We start from the raw sequence: 16787 nt of genomic DNA, 5'->3' as shown, positions 1-16787 counted from the left end.
CCAGAGAGAAGGGTGCTGCTTGCTAGTTCTGTTCTGGCAGGAGTAGCTGCATTTGGGCCAGCAGTTCCAGTGTTCTGTTTTACAGGTATCAACTTTCCCTTAGGTGAACTGTGTTCTGTGTAGCACCGGTTAGAATGAAGCCAGTGTTACATGTCTCCCATGCTTGTTTTGGTTCTGTTTTGCATCTAATGACCACTAACCTTGAACATCGATTTGTGCAATCAGTCCAAGGAAGACCAAGACAGATCCACAAATTCAATGGGACTGTTGAAAATGTGCTCACCTGTTTCTTTACTCACAGTCAGTAAGAAAAATCATTGTCATCAAGGAAAGACAGGACATTTTAGGCACTTATTTCATACGGTAAGATTGTTTTTCTCTCCATTGTCAAGAAAATCCATTTAAAAGTCTTTGGTTCCTTTGCTCTTAAATCATACTTATTTTAAAGAAAAATGTAGCAATGAAAGTTATCCATGTCTAAAAATGGTTTTCAAAAGTATATGTTTTATTAATGTGAACAGGATTTAAAAAAGCTATGATGACGCATGTTGAGACTTTATATAGCATTATTAATCATTGTGAAAGATAAGCCATTTTCATGTTGGTTATTGATATTTTCCCATTTCTATTTAAATTAATGCAAAAATAATAGTCACCATCTCACTTAATGGTGGCAAGGAGTTACATTATAGAAATTTCTTATAAAATTTTATTCTCTAATAGAAAAAAAAAGAGAAATAGAAAATTAACATTTAAAATAGCCACAAAATACATTGCCCATTCTAAATGGTTTGAGGTCTTAAAGATTCTTTCCTGTGTTTATGAATTTTCAATGCTAGTAAATATCACAGCCGAAGAGCTCCAGGCGAAGTGCAATACTTTGATTCCATGTTTTAGGAATGATGCGGATAAACCTGGAGATGATTGGGGGGTTGAAAACATTCTTCATGTGTCCTTTGGTATTAATATTTCCTTCAAAAAGCTGCAAGCAAAATAATGAGAAAAATATTCAATGACAGTATAAGGGGAATCGAAATCTTAAAGAAAATTTTTTATCCTTTTAGCGCAAATAAAGGACATCAAGGAACACATACAACACAATAACAGAGACAGGCCTCAGGCATAAAGTCACATGCCCCGTGGACCCTTTTAGGGATTTCATCGCACCAGCCATCTGAATCAAGTTAACAAAAAATGAATAAATCTGACATGATGCTCTGGAGCAGCTGCCCCTTTGTAGTTATGTGACACTGAAGAAATTACTTGGATTCTCTGATTCTCCATTTCCTCACTGGCAAAATGAAGATAAGAAAATTTTACCTTGCAGAAGTTGTAAAGATTAAAAAATGTGTGTAAACATGTGACAGGTAGTGGCCACTGAGAAATGGGTAACTATTACTAACATTTAAAAATGCAAACATGCATTTTATTTCTTTATTTGGGCATATATGTGATAGTCTTCATTGTTTCATGAGTTCCCTGATATTTATAGACAGCAGAGGTAAAATCACTATTTGTTTATGACAATGACCCTTCCCATGCTATGAAGATAACCTGGTATAGGGAGTAATAAAACAAACCAAACAGACAGCTCAGAAGTTTATAAAGGAGAGAGATGAGTTCAAATTCATTAACAGAGAAAAGTGCTGAGCATTTAATGAGAAGTCAGTAAATAGCAGTTACCTTCTGTGTTTCCTCTCCTACTGGCTTTAGCCCAATTTCCCAGTATTCCTGGAACTAGGCACATTGCTTTAGCTTTGCCCCTGATAGTACTTTTAAGCCGGTAACAAGGAAGTAGAATTATTTAGGAATGCAAAGGAGTAGTTCATTTTGCAGGAAATCTAATCTCTTCATCAGCAGAGCTCCTAATTATTCTCTATTTAATCACAATATGACACAGAAAGGTTTATGGCCTTGGATTTGATCCGTAATAAATAACAAGTATAAGGCAAGGCCAAGGTGGTGGTACTTCACATAACCTTTCCTGAATCCCTCCATTGTCTCTCTGAATTAGAGCTAACCAAGCTTTGTAACATCCCCTAGTGGCTTTGTCCTCACCATCTCATGGGTGATCCTTTCAAAGCAGAAAGGTGATATGCCTGTCCCAAGATCAGGCACCTGAAGAACTAGGATTTAGAGGGCTGGGAGGTGGTAGCCGTCAGTACACGTTTGCCACATGAAAGTTACTGCCATTCTCATCACTGCACAGTTTTCAAATTGCTTTCTCTTTACCCAGATGCCACTCTACCTTGTCCACCATGGAGGATCTCTGCCTGTACGGTTTCCACACCACTCCCTGATCGCTGTAGTAGATGGTATAGCTCTTCACATACATTTCAGAGGACAGAGACTTGCAGCCCTGAGTTGCAATCGCAGTTATCTTCTTGATTTTAAGCAGATCAATTTGTAACCACTGTTTGTTGTTGTTTGCCTATGAAAATGACCAAAACACATGGATGAGAAGGATGTTAAAACTTTTGCTTTTTTTAGACCGGGATACTCAGAAATGCACACAGCTCAAAAGGATTTTGTTTGGCCCATTTATTAGGATTCACTGTCTCCCAGAAACTTGCCCTGTTTCTTCTTTGTTGCCACGGCACATGCAGAAACCTCTATTGCAGTATTTCACACACCACACACAATTAATTCTTCTTTACATCCCTTACTGCGGGAGGGCAGAGGCTTAGTCTTCCTTTCTGCTATTTACCACATGCAAAGCACACAGTTGGTGTTCAATAAATACTTGTTGAATGAATGAATACATTGATTGGGGGGAAATTATTGAAGTGCTAAATTATCTATAAATGTTATTCTCTTTAAAAAAGTTTGTTCAAAGAGTATGATGATATTACTGCAGGGTTATCTGGGGAAGAAGTGGATAGCATTCTCTCTCTATTTAACTCATTTTAGAAAAGCCCAACTTCTCTGTTCATCTGCGGCTAATACTGAACAGCAGACATAACCCAATTTCTTCTTTTCTGATATTTCAAATAAATGTAATATTTGAGAGCCCTGATAAAGCCATAAGTGGGGCTTGATACACAGCTCAGAAGTGGCCCTATCTCTGGCCTACAAAATGCCTAATCACATGTTTGGTGTTACTTGGAGAAAAAAGATCAAAAGGACTATCTGAGTTTTGGGGTAATCTGAGGTAAAGTTTCACCTTTTAGAGATTTATCATGTCCCAAAGTTTCATTCAATCCTACATGAAATGAGTAGTTTCTCAATATTACCCATCTGTGCATGGGCATATGTGTATATAGGTATATGTTGATATTCATACACTATATATACTTTTAAAGTAAATTAGTTGAATTAAAATGGTTGCATTTGAAAATATAAGTCTGTAATATCCTCCAGCAACATCTGAATGGTGTCTCAATGTGCCTTCAAATCAAGGTCGCCCCAGTGGATGGATATACTGGATATAGGTAGCTAAAGGATTGTCAGAGGCATAAAAGAGGTAGAAGCACGTTAGTTGTAAAGAGACGGATCTCAGTATGTGTGTCTGTGTATCTGTCTTCAATTTTTAGCCTCTCTGAAGAGAATGTATAAGGATCTTTCGTGCAAATGGAAGGCTAAATGAGGCAAATATTTCTAACCCAGAATATTAAATATAAATGACAGCATTAAACATTAAAATTAGCATTTCACCGCTGGGGCTTTTATTACATTGCAAAGACTAAGAGCAAATTATATGGAGAGCAATTATTTCTCTAGGTTATAAAATGGAGGATGGGGTGATAAGGTTAAACCATGAACAGGTCTAAAGATGACATCTCTAGTATATTGTTATATAAATTGTATAAATGTAATGTTACATACATGCAAATAACATTATTATTTTAACTAGCTGTCAGTTTTCCCCTCGGCAAAGTTGCAAAATGAAGTGTTTGGGCTGCTTCAAATGATGAAAGGAGCCATTGGCCTGTTTACTGGGAGAATGAGATTCCAGCTGTGATTCTGCTTCCAGAATAAACTGAAATTATTTAATCTCCTGGGTATTTAGACTTAAAAGGAAGATCCTGGACCAGATGGATGGCTACTTGGTACTCTCACATTCTGTCATTGTGTGATGGGCCAGAATGAGTTTTAAGGCACGGACATTGGTACTCAAGCCTATTTGTATAGCGTCCAAGCTTTTCTTTTTTCTACTTTATGGTGCTCTAATTTAAGGATAGGTCTTGGAATTCTTTAGAAAGTCAGGGGATCGGAGTGCATTTTCCTAAGTAAAGTATGTCAAGAATGGAAAAGCAAGCATCCCATGTATTCAGTACGAGTCTGAAAATAGTACACCAATAACTATGGGCCCATATGAGGAAAAAAAAAAAAGACAATTAAATTCTGGACTGTAAGTATCTTAAGGGAGGGAGAAAGTGTTTAGTTGGCTAAAGGGATCATAAAGTTACCTATATTATTCTGATTTCTCAAATCAGTTGAGCAATTAAACAAAAATGAGTCAACTATTAACATTTACCTTAAACTTAAGTCACCTGAAATACTGAATGGGCTATATGAAGGGCAATATGACACTTTGGAGGTTATTTATTTTAGATCATTTATAGCCCTGGTTTTGCAACAATTTACTATGCCTCCAATTCTTTCAAGGAATGTCAAAAAGCACTTTAAAAATGGGAATAAAAAAGCATAAATAGCACTCTTAAGAAAATGAAATATTACTAAATTATGAAGAAAAAATAAGAGATGATTTTGCAAATCTGACTCTTTTGCTTCTCACTATTTTAAGTTGTGTACCTCAGGAGCTGGCAAACTATGGCCCACTGCCTGTTTTTTGTAAATAAAGTTTGTTAGAACATAACCACATTCGTGCATTCACATATTATTTAGACCTGCTTCCCTGGACAATGGCAGAGTGAGCAGTTATGACAGGAATGCATGGCCCACAAAACCTAAAATATGTACTGTCTAGCCCTTTCCAGAAAACCTTTTCCCACTCCTAGATTAAATCAAAGCTAGGCCAACGAAGAGCTAAAGCTATCAAGTAAACAAACATCCTAGATTCTTAGATCTACAATTTTAATCTGCAGAAACAGGAGATAATATTCCTGCTCAGCAGACCTGCCACGCTCTTGCTCCCTATTGTGAGGGCCTTTGTTTTCATGGGAGCTGAGATAACTCCATGCATAAAGCAAATTTCACCTTGGCTTGCCAGGCATTCACACGCCCCTGGGCGTTAAGACGGGCACGGTAAGGTTCCCAGTAATCTCCCCACCAAGATTTCTTAAATGATGAAGCTGTGATTTGCTTGTTTTCTATCTTTCCACTTTCCATACCCAGTGGTGTGGAGCATCCTGTCAAGAGAAAAGTAACGTAATTAATTATGCACCACCAATATTCGCTGCATGGTGTTGTGTACTGCAGAGAAGATAAGAAATACTACCACCAACTAAACTAAATACTGTCTTCAGCCTTTACATGTATTACTTAATGCTCATAACACCTCCATTTTACAAGCAAGGAAACGAAATATAGCATAAAACAATCACTTGCCAAAAGTAACAAAGCCAGAAGAATTGGCCCCCGCATAGTCTGACACCAAATACCACCTTGTAAACATTTAAACTCACCTCCCTCCTTCAGAGAGTCATGGAACCTTCTGTCTGTGGTTTGAGATAGATAATAATCCTAATCTATCCATATATATAAATAGACTCTGTTTTTTCTTCTAAAAAAGGTCACAAAGAAGATCTAATGAAGCCTTGGTAGTCATCATTTAATAGTTTTCTTTTCAATCCTTGGAAGTTAATTCATGTTTATACCTTTTGGAATTTTGCCCAGGTGTAATTGGCACATTACAGGCAGGGAGGCTGACCTGTGACTGTAAGACACACAGCTAGTGAGTGAGCCTCGCTGACTGCCTGTCATGTCTGTGACACTCTGTTCTTGCTAGTAAAGCATGAACAAACTGACTCCAAGTGATACCTTACTTTTTCCATGAAGAACAACTGACTGCTAATGCTGATTATATAAGCATCAAGAAAGTAAAGAAGAAAATGATGCTTCTTGTATAGAAAATAGATGTTTTCGATAAGTTGAATGTCACATTTTAGGGTAACTTGAATATGATCTGAACACATCTATCATTTATACCATATGTCATATGGAAAGAAAAAAAACCCAATGACTTATGCAAATGTTTTCAAGGAGTGCTCCTACCTGTATAAGATTTGTGTTTTGTATGGGGGATGTTATATACTACTGCTAGCTGCATGTCTCTGTCAGGAATATCAAGGGTATATGTACCACCTCTGCTTGGATAAGAAACTGATTCCAAGGTTGAGTTGCTGTCTCCACTGTAGCAGCCCATATAGCCTATGGCTCGGAGGAGTGAGAGTTATAAAAAACACCTGTGCAGCTCAATAATGGAACACCTTGGTGAAAAGAGCATGGGGAGGGATTTAGCTCTCCTAACAAGCATGAGAGAGCTCAGGAGATGAGAGCATTAGTGAATTGGTAGTCTCTATACCTGTGGTGTTGAGATTTGCACGAGATCAGCCTTATATGAGGCTGGAGGAGAAGGCAGTCAGGAGCGTACATATTCTATCATGGACCCGCTTACTCTCACTGTTGCTTCTCGCCTGCAGAATCACCAGCACGGCATCTCTCTGATGAAGCTTACTAAGCTCTGCTAAAGACTAAGATCTATTCTAAGACTACTTCACCCTCGGCTCCACACTTGTGGCTCAAGCGGCTAAGGCGCCAGCTACATACACCTGAGCTGGTGGGTTCGAATCCAGCCCGGGCCCGCCAAACAATGACGGCTGCAACCAAAAAATAGCCAGGCATTGTGGCGGGCGCTTTTAGTCCCAGCTACTTGGGAGGTGGAGGCAGGAGAATTACTTGAGCCTAGGAGTTTGAGGTTGCTGCGAGCTGTGATGTCACAGTACTCGACCCAGGGTGACAGCTTGAGGCTCTGTCTCAAAAAAAAATTATACACAAAAAAAAGACTACTTCACTCTCAAAGACTATCTCTCCCTCTCTCCTTTCTGCTAAGGTAAAAGCAATTGTTTCTGAGCAAGGTAGCATAGTGATCAGTCCGGAACCTAGATAAGCCAGGGCCAGAGACCAACCAGTCCCGGACCCTGACCAGGGGCAATGACGCTCCACTATGAGTCACTGCTGCCTCCCTCCACCCTGAGGGGAGATAGCTAGCTCCCCAACTGGCAATACCCAATTATTTACCCCCCCTTGGCCTTTGAGAAGCCAGGTGGTGTCTGGATCAGTTGAGCCTCCCCTGGGCTGAGGCGAGCCCCAACAACTCATCATTTTAAGTAGGAAGGCCATTTTCTATGTGTGCTTTGAAATGAAACATATTGAAAAGCACCGCTTTAAGAGTCTGAGAAAAACAGTGGACAAGACTTTTAAACATCCTTATCATGTAGCAGAATTTTAAATCAATTTTATGATTGCCTGGATTTATGTCTACTACAGGTCCATTATAGGCCCTGAAAAATTGTAGCTTACATGGCAAAGACTTGAGCACCTGCATAGGGCACTAAAGAAAATAGAGTGCAGTTACGGTTTTAGGAAGTGGGGAAGCAGACTCAGATTGCAAAAGCACTCATTGAATGTGAAATACAGGCCAGCACTGTTCCTAGATACTAAAGTTTGAGTGACGTGGAGGGTTTGGGAAGAATTAAGCCTATGTTGACTCTCAGGTAGTTCTTATTGAAAAATGGGCTGATGGAGATAATTCCAAATTAGAACGTTTCCACGTAGGTGGTGGTGTGTCTGTAACATCCTCTAGCTGATAGAACCCATCTCCGTCTAGATCACACTGAGGGTTTACTTTAATGGAACCTGTTTTACAAAGGCTTTTCTAGGAGCCTAAGTCATGGAAAAGAACTAAAAATTCTATCTTACACCCAGGCCCCAATACCAGTGTTGGCTATTGCAGGGGATTCTGTTTATTCTTCAGCACACAACTTTAGAGGATGGAAGGGAGTTCATTTTAAGTTGTGCTGTCAGTAGGTGCAGTATTTGGGTTATGAATCTTTTAAATTCAGATTTATGATTAGCTGACAAGTTGACATTGAGATTGTCCTTTTTCCCGATCAAAATGAATAAAAGCTTTTTAAACAAAAAATAAAAATTCTACTCATTCTCCCACACATCCCGAATCTTGATTCTGTGGGGCAGTGAGAAAATAACGCATCTTTGTTCCTTACCGTTCACCTCACAACCTTGCAGTTCCAATCGAAGGGTAGGTCTGTTGTAGGATCTAGTAGGAGAGATCCTAATATATCTAGCCACAATAGGCGGGTCAAACTGATTTGTTTTTATCGAAGATGCATCTGAATTGCCATCAAAATACTAGAAAAAATAAGAAGGCTTAGTTGTATAACAATTCTCTATAAAGTGATTTTATAGTAAAATTTTGATCTACAAGGTTGGATAATTAAGGATGCAAAGGCATTCTAGAAAAAGGGCTACATACCTCTTTGCTGAATATCACTATGGTCACTTTTGAAATACTCCCCTTGGGAAGCTCTGCACTGATGCCAGTGCCTATTCAGCCCTTCAAAGCAATTTTGGAACTTTTTTTCTGGAATGGCCACCAGAGCTATCATCTTACAAGGTCTGGCAATCAAGTTTGCAAACTCATCCTAGAAAAAGTACTACATACCTCATTGCTGAATATCATTATGGTCACCAGATGGCCAAAGGGAGTACTTGGAAGGTGATGGTAATGATATTCAGCAATTTAGCACTTTTTCTATTACAAGTTCACAAAGTCAATTGTCCAAGTTCATCTTTTAATATTGTAGCGTTAAGTTTTCATGGGGCCTGAACCAAATTTGGTCTGAAAATATACTTCAGGATACTTTCAAAAACATGGGATAGGTACGGTTTGTCCTATTTGTCTTGCTAACTATGTCTAAAAACTCTGAACATCATACCTAAGAGCAGGGGTCCTCAAACTGCAGCCCGCGGGCCACATGAGGCAGTGTGATTGTATTTGTTCCCATTTTGTTTTTTTACTTCAAAATAAGATATGTCAGTGTGCATAGGAATTTGTTCATAGTTTGTTTTTTTTTTAACTATAGTCTGGCCCTCCAACGGTCTGAGGGATAGTGAATTGGCCCCCTGTTTAAAAAGTTTGAGGATGCCTGCCTAAGAGAAACATAAGCAGAGTCTGAAAGGAGGAAAGAAGGCAGAGATTAACTAGGGTTCTTGGAAGGAACAATATGGTAGTGGTAGCTTCCTTGGGTGTTCTTTGCTTTTTGTTTTGCCTCATGTATCCCAGACTTCGAGATGAAGGCAGAAAACTAGAAAAACTAATGGGTATGGACAAAAAAAAAAGCCCCAACAAAAGTCCATTTTCTCTATTCAAAGAACTAGGAAAGGGCAGACTAGCAAGACAGAAAACTTTGAGACAATAACTTCCCTACTTCAGCTAAACACTACCCAAATCCTTTGCCTCTCCTCCACCCATAGCTACAGAGGCTGAGTGGGGAGCCTTGACTTCTATGATCATGAGAATAAAGAGGCACCCCTGCACCTTCAGTGGGATTGTGTCAGAAAATGTCATATAGGGACCCAGGACCTTTATCCCCTTCAGCTGTCAGTGAAGCTCCTTTTCCTGCAATGCCGGTAGAGATTATGTGGGGAACGTACGGGAACGTAATGGGGAACACCCATTCCACACCCAGTAGGAAAGAGGAGCAATTTCCTCTGAGGAGTCAAGGGAGTGGGGCATCTGAACTTTGACCACCACCTGGCAGTAAGCAGGCTGTATCTTGTCCCTTTCCCAGCCAGAGTAGTGTCAGAAAAAGCCAGCGAAAATAGAATATAAGGACAGACATCAGTAAGATTGAAAATGGAAAAAATAATAGAGAAAATCAATGCAAGAGTTGAGTCTGTAAGAAGATGAAAAAATCACAAATCTCCAGCAAGACTGACAGAAAAAGAGGGGGTGCCAATGAAAATACTATACTGATGTGAAACGGGCAACATCACCGCAGACGTCAAAAGGATATAAGGAAATGCTGCAAACAGCTCTACACGCAAACTAAAACAACTTAAAGGAAATAGACTGATTTATTGAAATGCACAAAATATAGCCTAACTCACCCAATATGAAAGAGAAAATTTGAATGGCCCCGTAACCATTCAAAAAATTGAATTTGAAATTGGAAAACTTCCCCAGAAGAAATCTCCAGGGCCAACTGGCTTATTGTACCCTCAATGAATCCCCAACAATAAAAAAAAAAAAAAAAAAAAAGAAATCTCCAGGGCCAGATGGCTTCACTAGTGATTTCAACCAAACATTTAAAGAATTAACACCATTTCTAGATATTCCCTTCTAGAACGTAGAACAGAAGGGCATGCTTGAGGCTCATATTACTGTGGTATCAAAAATGGAAAAAGATAGTCCAAAAGAATACAACAACATACCAGTATCTGAATGTCATACCTGTATTTTGAATGTCAATGCAAAAGCCTTTAAGCCATGAAAACTCAGCTGCAATCTGTGTTCTCTCTCCCAATGTCAATTTAGTAAGAACCGCAAGTTGAGATAGTCATGATTTGTTCTAAGATATATTGCAAGTTTATTAGAGATAACCAAATTACAATGTAGAAAAATAGTAAAATAGTAAACGATTTGCAGAAAATAAAAATTGAAACAGATCAATGGCAGACAGACTCTTTGCCCTTAGCTTTCTTTGTGGGAGAAGGTTAGGGAAGATGGGAAGAGTTAAGCCTCCTGGCTGAGTGGAAGGACAACCCCGCAGCCATGTCCCCTCAAAGTCTGAGAATCACCAGTGCCTTGGGCATTAATGCTATTGACACTATTACTTCCTTCAGGTACATTGAAATAAAGCACAAAATAGAAGGTAACAGTAAAAACAAAACCCTTTGTAACCAACTTTTAGCATAGGCTCCTTGAGGCATAAGACCAGACATTCTATTCTGCTGTACACCGTGGTGCCAATTTGAGAAGTCTGAGTATTTTGTTTGATGATAAAGCTATTTTTTCCCAAATTTTATGGGGTTTTGAAATGTCCATAGTCCCACTTATCTCTTTAATTTGTGATACATAGGCCTATCATGTTACCACTTTTCGTCATAAGACCCTTAGAAAGCCATTCACATTTCTGACACCCGGAGAGGTATATTTTTTAAAGACAGTTATTAGACCTAGGCTGAGTCTTGAGATTAAGGGAAGGCTATGCACACAAACCATCACATTCTCTGTGCTGTTCCCTTTGAAGGTCTGCCAGTTGATGTGGTCGGAACTGTAGGCTACGTAGAACTCTGTGGTGTAGTAGGACTTCATGTAGTGCTTGGCACCTTGGGTCTGGATCCCTGTGATTAGGACTTCCTTTTGCATGTCCACCTGCGATGTGACAAAGCCAGTAAAAAGAACAGGCCTTTTCAATGAGTCACTTACTACCCTAATGAATTGTCCAACTTGCTTTCTTCCACACTAAAGAACCAGTGCCTAAGATCTCAGCAAACCAATGAAATGACTAAATGCAATGCACGCTTGAGCACAGAGTACTTGCTATACCCTTGGCACTAACTCGCTGTTTGTTACTTTGCGAGGGTTGTTAGTATCTCTACGTCTCAGTTGTTTCCATCTATAAAAGGGGACATTACTAGAAAATCAAAAGGATGATTTTGAGGATGTAAAGTGCTTAGAAGAGTGCCTAGTACCTAGCAGTTGCTATTTCCCTTAACAATATTTTCAGAACAAGAAGAAATTACCAAATCACTGCCATTTTTATTACAGTAGCAGTAAATATTAGGCTAAGACATACCTGGATCCAAGGTGTAGAGCCAGAATCTGTGGCATGTTTTTCTACACTCCAAGCATTATATGATCCCATGTTGTTTAATCTTGCTAATCTAGGCTCCCAGTAACCTAAATATAAATGAAGAACTATTTAGTCTGGATTTTTTAAAAATCCCAAACAATTAGCAATTTCTCAAGTGAGCTGAATCCAGAGGATTGGAGACCAGGCAGTTGACAGGGAGGGGCCTCAGCTGCTGAGCCAGTCAGTCCGCGGTGAGCTCCTGGCTTCAGATAGTGTTTGGTCAGCTGCCACCACCCACTCCTTTTCTTGCACACAGGTCATGTTTGTCTTTTCTCAGTTATGTTGACGTGTCTGCTGCTGAACGTGCCTGCCTAACAGCTGACGGGAAGACCTATAAGAGGTGTATGGGATTCTCATGAAGCTCTTATCATGCCCACCTGATCTTGGGAAAGGATTTGAGGCAGAGTGAGGAAACTTAGAAAGAGTTCCTGACACATACTGGGTGATCACAAAGTTCCTGGAATAGATGAATGGTTGGCACAAGCAAAGGGCCATATGAACGGCGACTATAATTCCTGGCTGTTCAGACCCTGTGAATCTACCTAGAATATTACATGTGCCATCAAACCCACAAAAGAGAAATGGGGAGAGTTTTGGAAAGGGGCATGTGGTCATAAGAATAAGCTATCTACTTCCTGCCAAATCCCTGCAGACAGCTGCACTGCCTATGTAGAGACAGCAGTAAACCCTAACGTTGGTTTCCCCTAGAAGAGACTCTATGGGAATATTTTACACCACAGTGGGTGGCAGTGATAAGAGTATACGAGTCAGCTTTTAGCTCCTGCCAGAGTGTCCCTTCCTCTACTAGATGATCATCCCAAATGGAATTGTTTCACTATGTAGTGGTAGAGAAAAGCCTGTAGAGAAGAGCTGACCACAGGCAGGGTTATCACATATGGTTTCACAGGTTGTACACTGCACAGTTGTAGGGGTATCATTCACAGGATATGATGCCATGACTTACCCAGATGCTCAGAAGCCTTGATCTGTGTATCGGATATGAGACCAGTGCTTAGTCCCATTGGCATCTTACAATCTATGAAAAACAGAAAAATGAAGAATTTTTCTTAAAAAAATACATTTTCAAAGAAAAAACTCTATTGCTACAGATTATACATCTGATGAGCCAATAATTAGATATTTCTCTACCTTGTGTGACGCTGACTTAAATATGTCTGATCATAAGATGGAGAATGCACTAACAAGACCAGTGTCTTAATAGAAATAATGACATCCTAGAGGAAAGCAACTGAAATCCTGAAATATAATTGGTTTTTACACTGATTTCTACCTGCTCATGTCTTAAAATAAGCTATTTTACAATGTTAAGTACTCTCTCAGAAAACTGTGCTCTCAAAAGTTGACCTGACAGTTACAAAGTTATTTACATCTTGATCAAGGAAAGGATATCAGCCTCTGTGTTACCTGGATGTTGGCACAGTGCTTGGTACGCAACAGGTGCTTATATGGACTTAGAGAATGGATAGATGGGTTGGGTGTGGAGACTCATGCCTATAATCTTAGCATTTTGGGACACCAAAGTGGGAGGATTGCTTGAGGCCAGGAGTTCAGGACCAGCCTAGGTGGCAACATAGCAAGATTTTGTTTCTGCAAAAAATAAAGCTAACAGGCCTGGTGGCTCACATCTATAGTCCCAGCTACTTGGGAGGCTGAGGTAGGAGGATCTCTGGAGTCTAGAATTTTGAGGTTACAGAGACCTATGATTGGGCCACTATACTCCAGCCTGGCCAGCAGAGTGAGATCCCATCTCATTTTTAAATGAAAGGTGGGGGGGGGGGTGGGCGTCGGCATCTGTGGCTCAAAGGAGTAGGGCATTGGCCCCATACGCCGGAGGTGGTGAGTTCAAACCCAGCCCTAGCCAAAAACTGCAAAAAAAAAAAAAAAAAAGGAATGGATGGAAATGCTGTTTCTTGAATACTGAGATGCCAAGTTTAGTGACTATCTCAGTCCTTGCTGAATTCCTGTTACCTTTTCCTTCCTCTACTCTTGGAACCTGGGAAACTTCTTACATGCACTTTCCTGTGGATTACGTAGGAATTGTGAAGAATGCTCTACATTGGTTTCCCAATCAAGAGAAAGGCTTTGTACCACCTGATGTGTCAGTACAATCAGACTAGAGGCCAGAATAAAAGAAACTCTGCCTGCAAATTATGCCTTTATCACATCCGAGTTCTCAAGAGTAGAATATCTGCAGTCCACAATGGTATGTGTCAGAACTATTAAGAGTAGAATATATATGTCTTACCCCAACAAAGAAGCGAGGTATGGTTATGTTAACCAGTTTGATGATGCATGTTTTACCTCATAAGATGCATTAATGTACACAGTTATAATAAAATATAAAAGCAAAAAATAAAAAAGGTGGTATTCTAGTATTAGGCACTCTCCTGCTTAAAAAAAAAAAATTGCATGACTCTCGAGGGATACCTTTGTCTATAACAAGAAATGGCGTTTGCATCCCTGCTCTCTGATTTTCTCCAACCTCTGTATTTAGGAGCCACCAGCCAGGTTTTGATGCCTTCATTTCAAGAGTATTGAATGCACCTGAAATAGAGTTAAGACGCTTATACATCTGAAGATTAACAAGTTAACAATGTGGTTGATAGCTCTCCAAGAATCTTAAAATCCCTGCTTCCCAGGTGACTTTGGAATAGAATTTAAGAGCTATCCATTCCTCCTTAGATAGGACTACATGTATAACAGATAAAAACAAAACAGCAATATACACACTGACTAAAAATCAATCACCTTAGGATGTAAAAACATCACCACCCCTCACTAGAAAGAAACTTTCACTTATCTAAATATAAGTTAACTCATACATAATATAGCTTCACAGTCCTAAATATCAAAGTGACCTTGAATGATTCATCACTGGGCTTCAAAAACATTGTATGTGTTTCCTTTCTCTCGCTTCATTTTTTTCCTCTTTTTAAATATGAGAATATCAAGACGAGACATTCTTCCCCTGTGTTTTTGACTTTTCTATAAAGCTTATATATTTGCATGTATTTTTAAAAATCACTGAAAGAGGGCGGCGCCTGTGGCTCAAGGAGTAGGGCGCCAGTCCCATATGCTGGAGGTGGCGGGTTCAAACCTAGCCCCGGCCAAAAACAAAACAAAACAACAACAAAAAAAAAAAATCACTGAAAGAATGAGATTTCTGAAACCACTGATTATCCATTCTGGTATTTAATCTTACACCTTGCCAGTTAATACCTAAATTCTCTTAACTATAATTTGTAACTGTTTCCCAGATGGTGGGTGAAATTTAATACATGATGGTCATCTCCTTCACCACAATGAGCAAAGATCTCTAGTTTTTCTCCCTCCAGTGCAGATATTTGGGTTTGGAGATTTAGATGGGCTAGATGGTCCCAGCCTCTCAGTTCATCTTGCAGGCTCATGGGAAGTACGGCTGGTCTGCTAATGCTTGGTGAAAAGATAAGCAGTGAGGTTTCTCTAATCTTCCCTGTCTCCGATTTTAACAGACTAAGTGTCTCTAGATACACAAGTGAGTCACCGCATGTGAAAATTAACAACCCTCTACTTTTCTCTTCACCAAACCAGCCCCGTTTGGACTGCTGTGGCTTCCTATGAGGCCGACTCAAGGGACGGTCCTCACTAGGTGCTCAGTCGGCACTAGTGGAAGGGCTGTCACTCATTAAAGATGCAGACTCCTGGAAATTCTGCCCAAGATCTACATTAAAGTCTCCGAGAACAGAATCTCTGCTTTTGCGTCGGCATTGGCACCTGCATCCTCGGTTTTTGTGACACACACCGAAGCTTGAGAATCTGGCATCTGACACTCTTACACCATTACACAAGCAGATATGTCTACAAATAACTCTCTGGCACATAAACAACTTTACAAATGATTGCAGTTGTGTAAATGTACATTTTGTCATTATTTTGCGCAGGACAAAGCTCTAAATACCTTTGTTCTTTAGCTTTTACAAAAAGGTTTTTCTCTCACTTTAAAAACTTGTTTTTTCCTCTTCAAACAGCCTTACGAGTCAGTTCAAGATTGATCCTTTGTCATTCACCTTATGACATGAGGGTGACCCAAAGATATCACCCTAATATCTTTGAGTGGTCCCTTTCTCAAAGATATTAGGGTGATAGAGCCAGGAGGAGAATTCAGGAATCTGGAAATCCTGATAAGTTTCTAATCTCACTTCTGAAAGAGATAGCTTTAGCTGTCTGAGACCTGTGAGATCACTGTGTCACCTGTTCAGACCTGATCTGTGTGACAAATAGTGGCTTAGGAGAACCTGCATGTGACATGGCATCTCTGTAGAATCAAGTCAGGCCACACATTTAGCCTGAGTGGTGCTTCCAGCAGTGCACACATTAGGTGATGCTTTTGCACTCCATGCAGAGTCTGGCCACGTGGCTTTGCTTGGGCTCTGGGACAGAACCGTGTGCTCTGAGCCCTTAGGAAGATGCCTGAGGAGGAAATAAGGGGGAGTCACACATGCTGAGATTGCCTTCTGTTGGTATTTCTTAGTAGTGACTCTTGCCCACTATTTACCAGGCAGAAGGGGCCACACCCCCAGCTGGTGCTGCTGATGGCCGTTTTCCAGCAAGGTCTGCCCATGAAAATGAACCACATGAATGTCTTGGGAGCCACCCACGTTCAGCAGGTGGAACCTCACCCACTCCTGCTCATACATTCTCAGGCCAGGCAAGTTGTAGATCATCCCGTTAATGGCTGAAAAGACAAGAGTTAAAACCAATTAAAAACCTGTTTACGCCAGGAGGGAGGCTGGTAAGGAAGTACGGGGCGGTCCACTCACTGCCCATTCTCCTCATTTCTCTGCAGCCCCAGCGCCGCCCAGGCCTAGAAAGGGCCCTCCTCTATGTCACGGCAGTGAGAGGCTGCAACAGTCCTCATGTCACTCCCAGCAGCATAGAGCAGAG

The 16787-nt window shown here is 40.2% G+C and overlaps 1 protein-coding gene across 2 annotated transcripts in view; it reads right to left on the bottom strand.

The window, feature by feature from the left end:
• Positions 1 to 700: 700 nt before the first annotated feature.
• F5 (coagulation factor V) overlaps positions 701 to 16787 on the bottom strand; it is a 77465-nt gene continuing 61378 nt past the window's right edge. For both annotated transcript variants that reach the window (XM_053606312.1, XM_053606313.1), the window contains 9 exons: positions 16399 to 16578; positions 14292 to 14408; positions 12808 to 12879; positions 11787 to 11890; positions 11207 to 11362; positions 8190 to 8334; positions 5161 to 5312; positions 2249 to 2431; positions 701 to 982 (listed from right to left, as the gene is read on the bottom strand). In XM_053606312.1, the coding sequence (XP_053462287.1) occupies positions 836 to 982; positions 2249 to 2431; positions 5161 to 5312; positions 8190 to 8334; positions 11207 to 11362; positions 11787 to 11890; positions 12808 to 12879; positions 14292 to 14408; positions 16399 to 16578 (1256 nt within the window). In that variant the 3' untranslated portion in view covers positions 701 to 835. The remainder of the gene's footprint in view (positions 983 to 2248; positions 2432 to 5160; positions 5313 to 8189; positions 8335 to 11206; positions 11363 to 11786; positions 11891 to 12807; positions 12880 to 14291; positions 14409 to 16398; positions 16579 to 16787) is intronic.

This window comes from Nycticebus coucang, chromosome 10 (genome assembly GCF_027406575.1).
Source record: "Nycticebus coucang isolate mNycCou1 chromosome 10, mNycCou1.pri, whole genome shotgun sequence".
NCBI lineage: Eukaryota > Metazoa > Chordata > Mammalia > Primates > Lorisidae > Nycticebus > Nycticebus coucang.
Note: the sequence above shows the minus strand (reverse complement) of the source record. Positions and strands in the feature narration are given on the sequence as shown.